The following is a 17,267-nucleotide window of genomic DNA, read 5'->3' as shown; positions in this document are numbered from 1 at the left end:
GAGCAATCAATAAGACACAGCTGAACAGTGATAGAGCACACAACAAGGCAGCTGCCACCCCTCCCAGACCAGGCATGAGCAGGGTGATTTCTTTGACCATCAAGATGCTGCCCCTGCAGACCCTTCCCATCCTACTAGACTTTCCTCACTCCTGACAAGCATTGGTAGCATGTCTCTTCCCTTTACTTGTGTGCTGGGTACTCTTTGTGCTCTGCTAAGACAACATGACTGCTTTCTCAAAGGTCTTGTGTTTGTATGCCCCTGCTCTTCAAGCAGAGTTGTGCGTTGTGTGAATAAAGGCAGAATAAAATGCGAAAGCAGCGACTTCAATGTTTGGTAAGCTCCCTGGGTGCTTTGCCATGCAGGGTCTGTAACAAACAGTGCTGCAGGGCAATTCTACCCGTGGACAGGAAGTTACTGAGAGTGGCTGTTCAGCAAGGAATGCCACATGTGGATTTCCTTAATGAAATGCTCATTCAACCCCACTTACTCCATAAAAACCGTCTATTTTTCCCCTTGAACGCCCTTCAAAATGCATCCCTTTCATTTCACTTGCTCAGGATGGGAAGGGTGAAGAGGAGACAGCTAGGTTCTTGAGGGAACAAGAACATAAGCAGCAGATTAGCAGCAAATGCTCCCCAGGCTCTTGCTCCAATGTATGCCAGCAGTGTGAGTCCAGGCAGCCTAAGAACAGCAACAAGAACAAGGAAGGACCCTGGCTTCTTTGCTTAGCTTATGTGCAGAAGAGGCTGAAATACAATTACTCCAGCTGTTCAGCAGGGCATCACTTGCCTAGTAAATAAGACTGATAGATAAAGGCTGAGGAAGAGGGAAAGCTCCAGATGCAGCTTCCCTCTCTCCCCACCCTCCAGGAACGTGGTAATGGAGATGGGTAGATTCACTGTCCCCGTTGTGTGTAGCTGCAGGTATTGGGCCAGCAGCTTTGAAGGTGAGTGTTCTCCATCCTTGAGGCTGTCTGCAGGACATGTGAAGGTGATAAAGGGGATGCTGAGTCTAACAGTGATGGCGAGTGTTAGCCTGCTGAGATGGCAGTAGTAAAGTGCAGTTGATGCTGTGCTGCAAAAGGGGTAGCAGCTTGTCCTTGCTGTTGCCGAGTGTGACTGAGGGAGTGTCAATGCGGTATCTGTCACTCACCACCCTGTCTGTGAAGGAGCATTCCTTGTTGCCATTGTAGCAGTGGGATCTCGGGCTCAGAAAGATGAATGACCAGACCTGTGAATCAAATACAGATTACTCAGTCCTCTCCAAAAGACCATTTCTCTCTCCTTTCCTGAATTTTAATGATATTAGCAACCTCTAAGCACCAAGAGTCTCATAAACTTTCCAGATTATGGTAATAATAACATTGTACACTACACTGCACTGGGAATAAAGTTATTTTATCCACTCCAATTTCTTTTTGTTTTAATGTATTAATATGTCAAGTGAAAGCATTGTAGGAAATCTCAGTGCAGAGGCCAAATGCATTGCAAGCCAGCCCTTTCTTCTAATGCTGCCTGATGGTTTTTTTCCCCTCCCCCTTGTAAAACATCTGGCACTCCGTATTTGGCTGGTCTAGTTTCTCTGGAGGACCTAGTATTGGGAGCCCTCCCTAAATCGGTCTCTTACCTGGAAGTGGAATGGAAGTGATGATACTCCTGTCCCTCAAAATGCTGGGGAAAAAAGGGTGGGGAACAATCTCTCCTTCCCCCATATTAGTCATTAGAGATCTTCCTTGACAGCCTGAGGAGAGGGATTCTGCCCCAGCAGGACTCACCAGAGCAGGATGTATCTGTGCAAGGGTTGTTCTTGTGGAGCACTGCCTCATTTATGAGATTACTGCCTCATTTATAGCACCTGGCCTCATGCTCCAGCCTTTCTTTGCCCACCTAAGGATCTTCTGTGAAAGTGTTTACTCTGACAGGCATGGTCCTGCCATCCTGTTGTGCTGGCAATGTGCAAAGTGTCTGTGCGCTGAAATCCTCCAGGAGACCTGGGATGATGTCAAACAATAATGTATTCTTTCTGTTCAAGCACATTAAAAGTGCAATTAATTCTCACAATCTCTCAGCCCATCTGTAATGCAGCATGAGGTGACTTTCCCAGCCGCTGTGTGCTGTGGCAGGCTGAGCTTGGACCAGAGACCTTCCCAGGTGTCATCTTGTGATTTAATGCAATTCTGTTAAGAGCTGGGTTGGTTCATTCGTTGCTCAGCCCCCACTATTTTACTAATGTCAGACTGTAACCAGAGGCAGAGTTTCTTAGACTCCTAAGCCAGTTACATGAGTGCTTTTCGTTCCAAGACAACTCCAGGCTCCTTTTTGAGGGATCTGGGTTCATATGGGGTTTAAGACACGGCAAAATGGTTGTTATTCTGCTGGGACCTGTGCTGTCATTGCAAGAGAGATGTTACAGCTCAAGCAGTGGAGATTCACTTAAAGTGGTGTCCTTTTCCAGTGAATGTATCTGAAAGGTATATCGGTAGTGGTAATACAGGCAAGACCTTTGAACAAAGCTAGGTGTGTACACCCTTGCTTGTAAGCTTCATTGCAGCTCAGTGGATCCAAGGGGAATCTACGAGTAGAGGACAAAATTATGACACAGGGCTTACCCCTACGGTCATTGTTTTCCCATGTGTGTGCTTTGTATTGCCGAATAAGAAGTAGTTTATATAATATTTCTATCAAACTCAGAGAGACACCAGCAATTTACCACAAGGTATTTGGGTACCAGAAAAATTGCATAAAACCCCTCTAATCCTGTACCATTGTGCCTAATGAATCTGCTGTGGAAATTACCCAGGTGACAGGAAAGGGTTGCACAAGACTGGTGAAATTGTGGAAGTGAGATGGCCAAAGTGAAAAGAACGTTAGTTGAAAGACTTACTGCGTGGGATACAGCAGAGCATCTGAAGGAAACATTTAACTGGGAGCTACAGCTGCAGATAAATATTGTGATTCTCTGTGGGGTGGCTGCAAATTAGTTTTTGCAGCAAGGTCATGTTTGAAAAGGGAGAATAGAGCCACCATCCGGCAAATGCAGCTCAGATTATGAGGAGAGGTTAGGAGAGCTTTGCTGCTGCAAGGTGCCAAGATCACATTGAAACGCAGGCAACACAGGTTGAGGATGGGCGGAAATATTGTACAGGATGGGAAGGGACAGGATTTCTCTTTTAATCATAGAGGAGGGATTCTTCAGCGTCACAGCCCAGGTCTTGGCACTGTGAGCAATGCTCTGCAGTGCACGTGGGGTTAAAGGTGTGATGGCAGGTCTACAGAGGGCTGAGCCAAGGGCTGAGGAGACTGTCATTTGGATTAAGGTATGTTGGCAAAGGTTATATACACCTTTGAATTACTCCTCTGCCACTGTTCACTTGGCAAGCATTCATGATGTCTGCTCCTGATAAGTCACTATTTTACTTAGTGTACTTACATACCTGTATGTATATCCATACATGTACGTGCATAAACACACAGATGTGTACAAGCACATATATAGGCTTCTACTTTCTCCTTCTGCAGTCTAGGCAAGGGAAGGTCACTCATCTACTCAGTTGTATTAAGTGAAGCTTTGACAGTCGCTTTCAGCATTCCATGATGCTCAAGCAGTAGCAGGCATGTTCCCAGGAGCCCTGCAGAAGGGGAAGATGAGAGAAGCTGAGGGATTTGTCTGTGTTTGTGCCATCATATTATCCAAATCCACATGTTGCTTCTTCTCGTCAACACTTCGGACAGCAATAATGATCTAGGCAAAGTGCCACCACTCTGGAAAGACAGAAGAGATACAAAAAGAGGGAGCAGCTTGCTGCATGTGCCATAATGCTCCCTGAGTGCTGTGTGGCCATGGCAGGCTGTGTAGCCCCAGCAGCAAGAACAGCTTGCTGCTCGCTAGCCCTGTGTCCGCTCTTCTTGGTCAGTGCACTGTGGTGAAACCAGTTCATAAAGGCTGACCTCAGAAGGCAGATCTTTTCCACTGCCTAAGCCCAGCCTGCCCTAGGTCTGTGCTGCTGGTTGATTTATGCTAGTTAAACCATCATAAATCTGATAAATCTGAGCACTTTCCTTGCACAAGTGGTTGTGTTTAGAGCATTTTGGTCATGCTAAAGAAAGAAGTAAAACAAACAAACAAAAGTAGTCTTTGAAGCTCAGCTAATCTTGAGGAAGAAGTGAGTGTTCAGCTCTAACATGTTGTGCAAAATCTGTACTTGTTTCAGAAGGCTGATTGCTTTAAACCCTTTGATCATGTCCTCAGTGGTTTGTTTGTTCGTGGCGTATTTCACTGATGGGAGCTAAAGCTGCAACTCCAGAGTCACCTGGAAGCATAGTAGTGAGCCAGGGAAGGATCCCAGGGGGACTCTCGCTGAGGAGCCAGTTCCTAGACATGTTTGTGAGTTTCTCTGTTCCTTGAAGTGAGACTGGAGTTTTCCCCTCAAACAAGTATGGGTGTCCTGTAGGGCTGTGCAGTCACCTGCAATACCTGTCAGCTGCTTCAGTGATCACACAAACGCTTTTGGAGACAAGGGCTGTTTGCACAGGATTCTGGAACAGAATTTTCTTTCTGTATATTTTCCACTTCACTCCTTTTCCTGGCCAGACTGGCAGTAACTGGTCTCCACTTGAAGCCCTAGCTGAAGAGATCCCTAGAGTTTATGGGTCCTGTGATCCCACAGAAAATGATCCCTCTGGCACAGGGCTTAGATTTCAGTGTCGTTTGGGAAAGATTTGTTTTTCCTACAGAGTGTGCTATGCCTGTTCTAGGGATGTTGCTAAAAGCTCTACAGAGCTTCACGACCCTTTCTGACTCTGCTTGGTAGTTATCCCAGCCCCCTGCAAAGTAAATCATAGTAATCTGGCCTCTTTTAGACAGTTGTAGAGCAGTTGTGATTTCACCAGTTCCCTGCTTTAACTGCTCGCACATGCTCCTCTCTGGAAGAGGTGAGAGCAGGGAATTCTTGGTTCTCAGCCTGCATAAGACAGTCCCCCGCCAAAGCTCCATGTTGGGCTTTTCAGAGCCTAAAGCTGCTCATCCCAACAGGACCAAAGGTTTTGAAATAGCAGTTGATAGCAGCTGCCCAGGAGATGGGGAAAATCGCTGTTTTCTGTCTCCTGAGACCTTTGTGTCTCATACCCAGCACTGTCTGGCTCTTCCCCTCTGTGTCTCAAGAGGTGGCACTTCCATCCTGCCGCTGGAGCAGCTACCATGGGCACAGGGGGCTGGGGTGCTGCTCGCTTCCCTCTTTACCTCTTCTTTCCTCTCTGCAGCTCCTGCTCAGGCCCAAATCATCCATGCTGGGCAGGCGTGTGTGGTGAAGGAAGACAACATTAGTGAACGTGTATACACAATTCGGGAGGGGGACACACTGGTCCTGCAGTGTCTGGTCACAGGACACCCCCGGCCACAGGTAAGCTGTCCGTCTTGCCTGGCACCTCCCTGCCCACGGCAACTCTCTGTAGTCTCCACATAGAGGGGAACTGTGGGCAGCAGGGTGCCTAGCTTTCTCCTGCATGTTAGAGTCAAGTAGGGATGCCTTGTAGTACAAGCACTGGCCTGTAAGCTGTTAAGCATCTAGTCTTGCTTTTACGGAAAACAGTCCACAGAGCTTTGCAGAAGCATACACATCGTTTCTAGTCGTCATCAGTATGTGAAGACCCCCAGGAAACTGAAAGCTCAAACTGAATCCGTTATACAAACCACCATCAAATCTTTAACCCTCTTACTGCAAAGTAAGAACAGCTTGAACAGGTTAGAGAAGGCTTCCCGGATGTGTTGGTCGTAGGAGTTGTTCCTTTATGATCCTGCAGTCTCTCAGTTTCTCTGTATGTACAGTCAAGGGAAACCTGCTTGTGGAGTTCGGGAAGTTGTTCATACTGATCCCCATGCAGACCCTGCTGGTCATTGCTTAATGGCCACTGACCAGAGGCAGATTCAGACTTGCAGTGCTGGATATGTCCATGCTGTGGTCAAAGCCACAGGTGAGGGCAGAGCTGAGCTTGAGTAACTGCTGCAGTTCTTCCCCAGGGTCCCTAGAGGGATGCATAAGCCTCAAGCCCCATTCAGGCACCTCTCCACCCTTCAGATGCTCAAGCAGGCAGGTTCAGTAATAGTGTGGATGTATCTATAAAGATACTGAACCAGAGCATGGGTCTGCCTGCTCTGGGACAGAGTGTGGTAGGAATGGCAGCTAGTGTGTACTACGAGGCTGGATGTGACAGAACAAGCCCAAGGGAGCCAGGTACAGTATGTATGTTTTCTTGTCCTCCTTCCCAAATCCTGCCACAGATATCTGTGCTGAGAAGCCATGTATCTTCATACAGCAGTCAATGCCACTGTGGACTTGCTTTTGGGCAGCTACTTGGCTAAGAGGGAATGACAAAAGAGAGGGAGAGAGACTCAGCCAGCAGAATTTGAAATGGTTTATCCATCAAAGCATATCCTGGAAACAGTAAAAAGGAAATAATCTAAGACAGCCTAGGCTTGTGACAGTGATGGGCAGATAATAGCTGCGTATGTCAGAAACTAAGATGATGGTCTAGCCCTGCCTAAGGATGTTGAATGTGTGTGAAGCTGGTAGCAGGTTGCAGGGGCCTGAGTAGCCAGAGAGGTTGCTGGAGCAGAGCCTGATGCAGACAGCATGCTAGTGGGCAACATTGTGGTTTGCCTTTGCCTGGACATGCACAGGGGACACCAGACCCACAAGGCATGACCCACACACATAAAACTTGGCATGTGTCCTATGTCTGCCCTCCTCCTCATGGATAGATTTCTTCCCCAGGTAAGCTTGTATTTTAACCCTTGTTTCATCTTTTATTTTCCCTTCCATCAGCCAGTCATTAAAAAATGAAAATGTGGCCAAAATACTTAAATGAGATTAAAATTGAAAAGATTAAAGAGCTGGCTGAAGTGTCCTTGCAAACAGGAGTCTCTGAGAGTCTTGGGGCCCTTGGACAATTTAATAATAAGTCTACAAATGCTAAATAAATCCATAGTCATTAGTTCCAAAAATCTGCTCAACCTAGTGCTCTGGGGATGGGATGCGCACGCCCCTGCGTTTTTAGAGCATCAGAACCAATCAGGTGGTGGCAGTGAGTTTCAAGGAAAATCTGGCAGAGTGGTCAAGGTTTCTGGTCCATTTATCTGAGGTCAATGTTGAATGAAAGTCTCCTTTCTGTTTGCTGATCTTGCCAGATCTCAGTCCCAAAGTCTGGATGGGCACCAGTGTGGGAAACCACCAGTCACCAGCCTTTAGAAAGTAGGCTGCAGATACAGAAAACCAGTGGTCTGAGGAAAGCTATCTTTCTCTTTCATTGTCTTCACTCTCTCTTTCATTGTCTGAGCTACAGAAAACAAGGGGGAAGCTTCTACTGCCGCTGTTAGGGCTGTACCTCATTGCAGATATAAGAATAACCATTCAGTCTTTAGGAGTTCTGTCCTCTTATTACCATTCACCATGAATTATCATGCAGATCAGCTACCCTTGCAAGCCAAGATCTTAAGGCATGTAAGATAAGGACAAAAAATGCAAGACCGCTTGGAATCTGAAGGGATTTTTCCTTTTATTTTTCTATATCTTTAAAATCAAGGTAAAAGCTTGTGCACTGCAACAGGATGGCTTATAAAAATAACACACACAGGGGCTCCCTGTGGGAAAGGGGCAAGAGCCAGATAGCAGCTGCATTTTCTCACTCTTTCTTGGAAAAGCATAAAGCAGAAATAGCCTTGCTGTCCAGAGAAAGGTGAGTGTTTACTGCAATAAAAGCTCTGTAGCTGTAAGCTCATGTTTGCTTTAGCTTTGTGGCCTACCAGCAGCATGGGGTCCCAAAGCTTAAAGTTCAGAATCCTGTGTTGTGCAGATAGTGGTGTAAAATTAAACAGGCTTTTGGGTTTACAGGACCAGGGCAAAAGTGGTAAATATGCAGTGTGTGTTTGAGTGAACCGAGGGGTTATCCTGGACTCTGAGATGTGGGGATTAGTGATGGATGAGAATCAGCAGCTGGCCTACCAAGACATACTGAGATCAGTTGAACTTTAGTAAGGTCTGGTAGTGCTGTAGGGCCAGTTTTTGAGAACTGCTAGGGAGGAGGGGAAGAGGAGTAAAGGGAGTGCTGCTGTCACTTGGGATCTCTAGTTTATGTCACTGATGGTTTGCATTCCTCTCATTCTTCTCATGCAGGTGAGATGGACCAAAACTGCCGGCAGCGCGTCGGACAAATTCCAAGAGACATCAGTGCTTAACGAGACCCTTCGGATTGAGAAGATCCAAAGGCTGCAGGGGGGCCGCTATTACTGTAAAGCAGAAAATGGGGTTGGGGTCCCTGCCATCAAGTCCATTCGAGTAGATGTGCAGTGTAAGTCGTTTAGCGGCAACCCAGACCTTCCCACAGTTCTACTGCATGTCTCTGCCTTGCTGCGGGGCCAGCAAGGACCTGCATTGCCCTAGGACTACATGCACCTGGTTCAGGAGCAAAGGGAATGGTGCAGTGCCCCCAGGGGACATGTTCCCTAGAAGATTAGATCTATCCACAAAACACATAGCTCTTCCTGTCCACATGAGTCATTCCTACCCAGAAGCCATGATGTCAGTAACAGCCAGTGGTCCCTGGAGCTTGTCTGGCATGTAGCATTGTAGGCACTTTCTGCTTGCTTTGTTTTTAAGCTTGCAATGCTTGAAGCAAAACAATGCTTCTTGAAATTGGTAATGCTTCAGGTACCTGGGACATTTCTGAAACCAGTGCCCTGCTCCCAGAATTGCTACTTCTGTAGCATTTTGGAAACAGTAAAAGACTCCTGGACTCACCTGAGGAGGCTGAGCTGTGAAGGGATGAACGTGAAGGAATCTGTGAGGATCCCTTTGCTTCAGTGACTCAGCATTTCTTGGGCTGGTTGCAGTGGCCATTCTTCTTGTGTCCTGGAGATGCTGTTAGTAGTTCTCCATCTTGGGACCCATGTTTGAGAGTTTCTCATGCTGGTTTATTTTTGGGCTGTTGTGACCAAAAGGAAAGGAAATTAACCTTATCCATAATCCCAATACGCGAGGAATCCAAGATTTAAGGTCTAGGCAACTTTAAAAGAGGTTTACTCTCTTGGGGAAAATTACCAATGAGTTTATCATCCTTGGTTATCAACTATTCCAGTTTTTTCCAACCCAAGTAACACCAAATCCCTCTCCTCACTCACATCTTCTGAGAAGCCCTAGTCAGTAAGAGGTTGGTGCTAAAAAGATGTGAAGTGTGATAAAGCAGCTGGAACTCGGACACCCACCTACACTTGCTTGGAGTCTCTGCCTATTTCTTCTATGTGTGGTGGAAGCGTATGGTAACTGTCCATTGCAAAGGGGACTTGTCTTTCTCAAGCCTCACTATGACACCTTGCCAGGGCCTGCATCCCTAGGAACAGGACTGTGGCATGAATCTCTTTATGCCCTGAGGGGACTCCCTTTACTTCTGGGGTGCAGGCTGGAGCTAGAGTAATGTAGTGTCCTGTGGTCCCTCATGCAGCTCTGACCTGTAGAACTATGGGGCTAATGGGATAGCCAAGGGCTTTCTCATACTAACATCTACTCTGCAGATGGACTTGGTAACGCACCTCTGTTCTGCTTACTCTTGGTTTTGTGGAGGAGAGACTATTTTCTGCTAGCATTTGCAGTATATACAAGGGAACACATAGGAAAAGCCACACTTTTTGTTGAACGCTCACCCAGGCAACCTTCAGCGAATGAACCAGAATTTGAAAACAAAACATCCCTACATCCCAATTTGTAGTTAGAGGTAAGTAATCCCAATTTCCCTACATCCCAATTTGTAGTTAGAGGTAAGTAATCACCCTCATGTGAACCTCGTTGTCCTTGACAGCTAGTGCTAGTCCTCACTCATACTTTTAGTATTAGACAAGCAAGGTTGTGCAGAGAGCACCATTGGTGCCAAGAGGGTATTAAACTGGAAACACTAACCTGTGTAACAAGTTATTCCTTTGCCCCAAGTGGGCATCAAATGAGGTTTTAAAGTACTGGTTTGATACTGGCAGAGAGCAGCTGTTGTTTGGATTATTTCCATGTGGGAGAGAGAGAAAGTAAAGAAAAAGAAAGAATGGATGTTTGCAAGCTTATATTGCACATGAAACATCCCATATGACCATCTCTATGAGCAGCCGTGGGCCAAATATATCATTTGTGCAGCTCACTGACATCAGTGCCGTTATTTGTACATCAAGGACATACATATCGTTGTAGGTCTTATTTTAGCTTTTCTCAGGAGGGCTAGACATGAAGCTGACTGCTAGGAAAAAGCCTGAAAGATTCAAGGGAAGAAAGGTTTAGCAACCAAAAGGAAGATAGTGTTTTCTGTGTGGGGAGTAGCTGGGAGCTGGGAGACCTGAATGGTGAGGATCTTCTTTGATCAGTAAGGAAAGTGTTTTACCATGCATCCTGGTGAGAAATGGAGCCTCAGAAGGATGGTAGCTACCGAGTTATTCTTATGAAGCATGAACAAATAAAGGAGGGCTAAGGACAAAGAAGGAGGAAAGAGGAGAGGCTGTGCTCATGGTCCTGGTCCAAAAGAATTAGGTATAAAATTCAGTCACCCTAGACACATGAAAAGGGCACTGCATGGATAGGAGCTGTGTGGGGGGGGTTTCTACCCATATATGTTTTTCTTCAGACTTGGGTTCTGTTTTGTTCTGGGGCTTTGGGGTTTTTTTTGGTGGCTTGTCCTTGTTCTGCTAATGGCTCTATTCGTATCTCTGAGCTATGGTGTGGTCAAGGAAGTCCAATTACAATTGCTGTCTACCAAGCACAGAGCTCATTAAAATATGCAAATCCACAAGTTGATGCCTGTGGTTCAGAAGGCAACATATGCCATTTGGATAACAAGTTAGAAGAAACTCAGCCCTGCTTCCCTCTTCCTTTCTGGGAGTCAGATCTCCAAACTTACAAATCTCTGAAATAAAATATAGAGAAAATTAGGTGGCATAGGAGAGCAGCAGGTGATGAGCAGATGTCCTCTTCCTCTCTGCTAACATGTGCAGAAGACAGCACTGGCAGTAGTAGAGGATACTGGGTGCATGTGCCTCAGTTTCCTTGCAGTTGAAGATGGGGTCATAAAGCTCCTGAAAGTGTAGAACTGTTTCAGCTGAGCTCAACAGATGGCTTTTAAGACATGTCACAGGGACAGATTTTAGTTTAGAGGGCAGTTGGTCCCCTCTTGTTAAATGGGCTCTTTACACCTAACCCCAATCTCTGAGAGGAGAAAGAATTGAGGTTTTCCCTATGCTTCCTTGATGTTCAAATGCTGATGTCTGGTGCAAAACCCAAGAAAATGGTCCGTTTTTAGCAGGAGGGCAACCCTGGGGAGCAGTGTGTTCTGAGTGGATGGAGAAAGTATGCTCCCTACAGGGCTATTGTTTGTGTCCTTGCAAATGAAGTGACTGATAGCCATTGATTTGTGACGGCTATATGTCCAGTGCAGATATGGTGAGGGAATTGGAAGGAGCATTTTCTGTAAACGGAGAAAGCAAAAGAATCTGATCAGTTCAGGGGTGGGTGATAGATAGGGATGTGGTGAATAGAAGTTACTGGAGAGGGAGAGTCAGTACAGATCCTGAAAAGAAGAAAATGCACAGAGGATATTTTAATAGGGAGAGAAATTGTGTATACCTGTCACAGTGTTTTACATCTCGTGTTCCCATGGCTCCCCACGAGACTTGCTCCTGACTAGGAGAAAACTCTTCACCTCAGCTCCTTGATCTTGTCCTGCTTTTTACTTTCACCCCTTGAGCTGAAGGTTTGTCCTGTCATTTGTGTGGGCATCTCACAGCCATGGGCTTAGCTTCATGATTTCAGCATAAATTTGGGAAGTGGAAAGTGGAAGCAGAAGAAATTATGATGGAGCAGTTTCCTGGGAACTTTCTGACCTGTCACTGAAGTAGAGAGCAGTGATTTTGAGTGGGGAGTGCCACTGGGGAAGGTGAGGCAGCCCACTGCTCTGAGAAGCACGTGGCAAGTAGGTGATTTGCTTAAGGACTACATGGGGATCTGCGTACCAGAGGGTGCTTTCTATTCTCTGGAGGTTGTGTGGTGAGGGAGAATTCTGGCTTCTCATGTGTGTTCCCTTTAGATATTGTTTGTGTTACCTGCCCTCAAATAAGCTCTTAATTCAGCAGCTGTCATCAGCCAAATGTGCAGGAGCTTCCCCTCCCCTCTGTGGTGCCTAGAGCATCATCTGCTCTGCAGGCTGTTTGTGCAGACCAAGCTTCATTAACAACTGCTGCGGCCCTCCTTACCTTCCTTCCAGATCTAGATGAACCTGTTCTCACCATTCACCAGACCATCAGTGATGTTCGTGGCAGCTTCTACCAGGAGAAGACTGTCTTCCTCCGCTGCACTGTCAACTCCAACCCACCAGCTCGTTTCATCTGGAAACGGGGAGCTGAGACGCTTTCCCACAGTCAGGACAATGGTGTGGACATCTATGAACCCCTCTACACACAGGTGAAAAAAAAGCAAACTTCCACCAGCTTGTGTTGAGTGTCCTGGTAACCCAGCACACTGCAGTAGAGGGTGTTTCCTTCCCTGGGTGGATTACAATGTTGGGTAGAGGGTGATGGCTGCTGCAAGGAGCACTGTCTCCAAAAGAGCTGGTAAAGCCTTCTTCTGTCTGTGGGCGCCCAGGGTACAAGAGGAGTAGAGCAGCAGAAGGGCGTGTGACAGCCTTGAAGTGCTTTTCCTTTTCTGGCTCTGTCCCTGAGTGCAGGCCACAGCTCCCCTAATGAGGTGACGTAGCTGTTGGGTGGCAGAGACTGAAATCCAAGCAAACAATCCCAAGATCAGGTCTCCTCTGTCTCCCATTACTATTTTCTTTAATTAATTGAGTGCCGGAGCTTCATACATCAGGGGAAGTGCTTCCTGTTCAGCAGTGCAGCAAATGGCAGGCATTGCCATGGGATCCATGAAACAAATGATGAAGAGCTTTTCCTTATGCCCACAAGTAACAGGGAGTAAATGGGCAGCCAAATGGAAACAATCAGAGGGGTGAGGAGAGAGGAGAGAGCTGCAGGTTAGTGGCAGATCTGCAACTAAAATGCTTGTAGGTGAGTGCTGCTGTTTGGCCCCAGAGAGAGTTTTGTCTAGTCTAGGGTTACACAGCATCCAGCTAGGACATGCCTGGCCTTAGAGGAAGCCACAGTGGGCTCTTCCAGCTTTCACTAACTCAGCGTAGTTAACAGGAGACATTGCTTACTGAAAGGATGTCTTAGGACTTGAGGTATTTTATTCACCTAAATAAGGTGTCTGGCAGGAATTTACCATGTTGCAACATTAATGCGTAAATGACCCAGTACCCCGCAGCTCCTGTCGGGACCCATCCTAATGTCGTTCCTAATTCCTAGTCGTTCCTAGTTCTGAGAGAGTTAGGACTCCTGTGCTCAAACAGGCATGCCCTATGGTCCTCTCCTTAGCACCAGCATAAATCTATAAGTTTGGGTTGGTAAGAGTTGAAGTTAACAGAAACACACCTCTGCAACACTATTGGGAGGGGAAAATGTTGCTGGAGCTCAAATGCACTATGTTTAATAAATCACACTTTGAAGGGGGCTGTACTATTGTGTTAGGGATGAACTGGTATCAGTGTCAGGTTTGGGTAGGCTTTTACATTAAAAAGGAGGTGAAGACTTTACTGTTTAATCTTTCTAAAACTTACCTACACTAAAGATTTATGCACATTTACCCAACAATTACTAGTCAACAAACAGAGCCCTGTAAGTGAGTTGATATACACATTGTAAATGCCATCATTTGTGTGGCATAGCAACAAATCTCAGGGGACAGGACTTTCATAGGGTTATTGGTCTCCTAGGTATGTATCTTTCTCATTTACTCAGTTCTCATCATTGTTCTCTGCATATTAGCATGTCTGAGCTCATTGTCCAGTCCCTTGAGGTTGTCCTCAAGAGGATTTGTAGTGCTGAGACCTTCACACATTTGCAGGCAATTATGGAATGATTTCAGAAGAGATTCAGACAAACACAAGGAGAACAACAGCGACAAGCTGTCATGGGAAGACGTATGAGTTGCAGGGTGTGCAAACCACAGGATGAATCTTAGGGCTTTCCAGATTTCATAAATAAACAGAACACATCTACTGTTAATTTAACAACTTAATTCTGTTTCTGTAACAAGCCAGTAACTAATGGAGTTCCAGGTAGTGAGTTTGTTTGTTGTTTTTTTTATCTTGGTATGAGAAACGGCTGCCATAATCCATGTAGCTACTCTGAATTTACACCAGCACAAATGAGAATCTGTAGAAGAGAGATCAGAAAGTTCTGGGGAGTTCTTCGAGTAGTTCTCTGATTTACCTTTTTCCCCTTGTACTGCAGTTTTTCACAGCGCAACTGTTAAACTTGTCATATTTAGGCCAGCATTAATGCCTGAATCCACTCTGGTTTACTTCTGGTTTGCAACGTTGAGCCCCCAGTAACATCCCCTGGGTTCCTATCAGCATCTTGGTGTGAGATCTCAAGGTCTGTTCAGGGATCTGTAAGTTTTTACAAATTCTCAAAGGTGATTCTGACTGCATTTGACAAGAAGTTATGCCTAGACCTGTTCAGCAGTGCTTTCAGGTTAAATGTCAGTCAGTTGCTGGCAGTTTTGAGAAATCCTGGAAGTGGATTTATCACCACAAATATTTTGTGTCTCCTTTCTATATAGGTAGGGGACCTTGAAGTCTGCACAATTCCCTGAGGTTTTGATGGGTGCTGCTGGCAATCTGTAAACTTTTGTACAGGTTATGGACTTGCGGTGATGAGATGTGCTTTGCACACCTGTGTCTTTTCCCCTCCACTTTTTTCCCCAACTTCCAGGGTGAAACCAAAGTCCTGAAGCTGAAGAACCTGCGGCCCCAGGATTATGCCAGCTACACATGCCAGGTGTCCGTCCGCAACGTCTGCAGCATCCCTGATAAATCCATCACCTTCCAGCTCACAAATACCACAGGTAAGAGGGGACTCGGAGGTCCCTGCATCCCTCTGGCCCCCTGCCTGCTCAACAGCCATTAACCCTCCAGGAGGGTAACACAGCACCCTGTCCAGGGCCTGCAGCACCTCACATTCATATGCATGGCTGCTAGGATTAAAAATCCTTCACGTAGAAGTCTTATGGCCAGGGATGCTCCAATTTCTTGTAGCTATGCGTACACCCAGTGCCTTGTCTAGGCCTGCCATGAGATCATTAAAGCAGTTGAGCCATTATGTAGTTTTTAATTCAGACTCTGGTTTATTTATTTATAATTCTAAGTGACTTTAAAAATGGATTTGAGTAAGTTCGGAGTGGGGCAGATGCTGCAGGAGTTTTTACAAATCATTCATTCATGTGTGACTCTGGCCTAGTTTGCTAGGCTGTGCTCTCAGCATCTCTCAGCTAACAGGCTCCATTGGTACTGATGTCTGTGGAAAGCAAATATCTCCAGCGCCTTCCCAATAAATAAATTTTACACTGATATTCATATTGGCAGTGCTTGAGTGTGCTTCCAGTTGCAAACAGAATTACTTTGGTGCCTCTTGCTTGACCTGCAATAACTGACTGATAACCAAGTATAGCACCAAATACTTGCAAGGACCTGATTGCAACCTGTCCATTGAAAACAAATCAAAACAAAAGCACACTGACAAAGCCCCCACGTGTTGAATATTTGCAAACAATAAGTAAATGTTTGGAAATTACTTCCAGCCCTGGGGTCTTCCATGATCAGAAGGAAAAGCATTGTAGTTATTTGAATTATTCACCTCTCTAATGTAACACAGTAGTTTGCATCCCTTGTGTCATCTTTGTGCAGTGGTAGCAGAACTTTTTTGATGTTGCCAGCTGTTGATGGGATATTGTTGATACTGTAAATTACATTTATTCATCTGACTTGGCCCCAAGGTGCATTATTTCATGTAGAAATAAGAAAAAAAAAAGAGCTTAAAAAAGTGAAAAAAAAAAAATTCTTTATGTAGTAAGATCTCTGAACATGTCTCAAGCAACTCACACAACTGCCTGAATTTCTCTCAGGATGAGATTGTAGCAGATGCTGGAATATTCCCTTTAAAAACTTATCTTGTGCTAATGATGAAGCTCTTCTTCCCTGTTGTGTCCTTACCTTTGAAGAGTAAGAAAATCAAATTTCTCTGTATGTCCACTCCCCCCTGCCAGTCCAAGCACAGGAAATCTACCCTTCATTTCAGTCCAGCCCCTTAGCATATGGGAAAAAAAGTATTTTCAGATTGTAGCCAGGTCAGGACACAGTGATATAGCTGAGCTTACAGCAGTTTTTTAAGTTCTTAACTAATCTCTGAACTTGGATCACATAGCACATAAATCTAGTTCTTTTTTCTTGTTGTTTAGTTATATATGCATATTTATACATAGTTACAGTGGAGCCTCACACTACAAGCTCAAAGGGGCCATGGCAAATGTGTTCCCAGGAAATTGTATTAAAAGCTGGCAGTGAAAATGAAGCTGGCATTGTGGTGTGAGCAAGGTTTGTGTTCAGTAACAGAAGTATATTTAACATGAAATATTATCTGGCTTACTTGCCCTGTAGGTAGTATTGTGCATAGATGAGAAAATATTTAAAGAAAAATCTTTAATTTTCTCATTTTATGCATGGTTCTTTTCTTTCCTTCTTGCACTTGTGCTTTAGCAATCTCTGTAGCCTTGGCTGTGCCCAGAATTCTGAGCAGCTTTGCTCAGGTTGCCTTCACCTTTGCAGCTAAGGAAGGCTCAAAATGCACAGAGGTGCATGGAAATCGATCTCTTAAATATTTATAGACCCAAGTACTACAGACCTTGAGGGTCAGGTCATGTTAGGCCAAGGGAATCCTCTCTTCCAAGTTCATTTGCTGTTCCTCAGCTGGCTTGCTTCTTCAATTCTGGCAATGGCCTTTGGGCAGATCATAGTTTCCCGCAAGGGATATGCTTTTCCCAAGCTCTTGTGTCAGTGAAGCCTGGGAGAAGCAGCAGGGAATGGGTTCTTGGTCTACAGCCTTAATGGGAAGGTGGTTTTATCTGCTCCTCTGTCCTGTGGATGTTGTGTGGCTCTAGAGCAGCAGGTTGTGTCCGCAGAGCCACGGGACCAGCTCAACCCTGGGCTGTCATCACCTGTTCCAGCGTGGTCAGGCTGATGTTTCCCCTTTCCTCAATTTCTGCAAAATTAAGCAGCCCAGCTGGTTAATTCTCCTGAAGCTTTACTGCAGCAAATTGGACTTCAAAGGGAATTGAAAGCGACTCTTTGTTTTTAATG

General features: G+C 45.6%; 1 protein-coding gene across 1 annotated transcript in view; it reads left to right on the top strand.

Annotated features, from left to right (window-relative positions):
* MDGA1 (MAM domain containing glycosylphosphatidylinositol anchor 1) overlaps positions 1–17,267 on the top strand; it is a 151,537-nt gene that overhangs the window by 45,413 nt on the left and 88,857 nt on the right. The window contains exons 2-5 of the mRNA XM_061365967.1: positions 5,262–5,401; positions 8,171–8,345; positions 12,285–12,481; positions 14,848–14,980. Coding sequence (XP_061221951.1) covers positions 5,262–5,401; positions 8,171–8,345; positions 12,285–12,481; positions 14,848–14,980 — 645 coding nt within the window. The remainder of the gene's footprint in view (positions 1–5,261; positions 5,402–8,170; positions 8,346–12,284; positions 12,482–14,847; positions 14,981–17,267) is intronic.

This window comes from Neopsephotus bourkii, unplaced genomic scaffold, assembly GCF_033783945.1.
Source record: "Neopsephotus bourkii isolate Nb327-2 ecotype Australia unplaced genomic scaffold, CSIRO-AGI_Nbou_v1 NB_1292, whole genome shotgun sequence".
In the NCBI taxonomy this organism is placed as follows: Eukaryota; Metazoa; Chordata; class Aves; order Psittaciformes; family Psittacidae; genus Neopsephotus; species Neopsephotus bourkii.
This window is presented reverse-complemented; position numbering and strand designations above follow the sequence as displayed.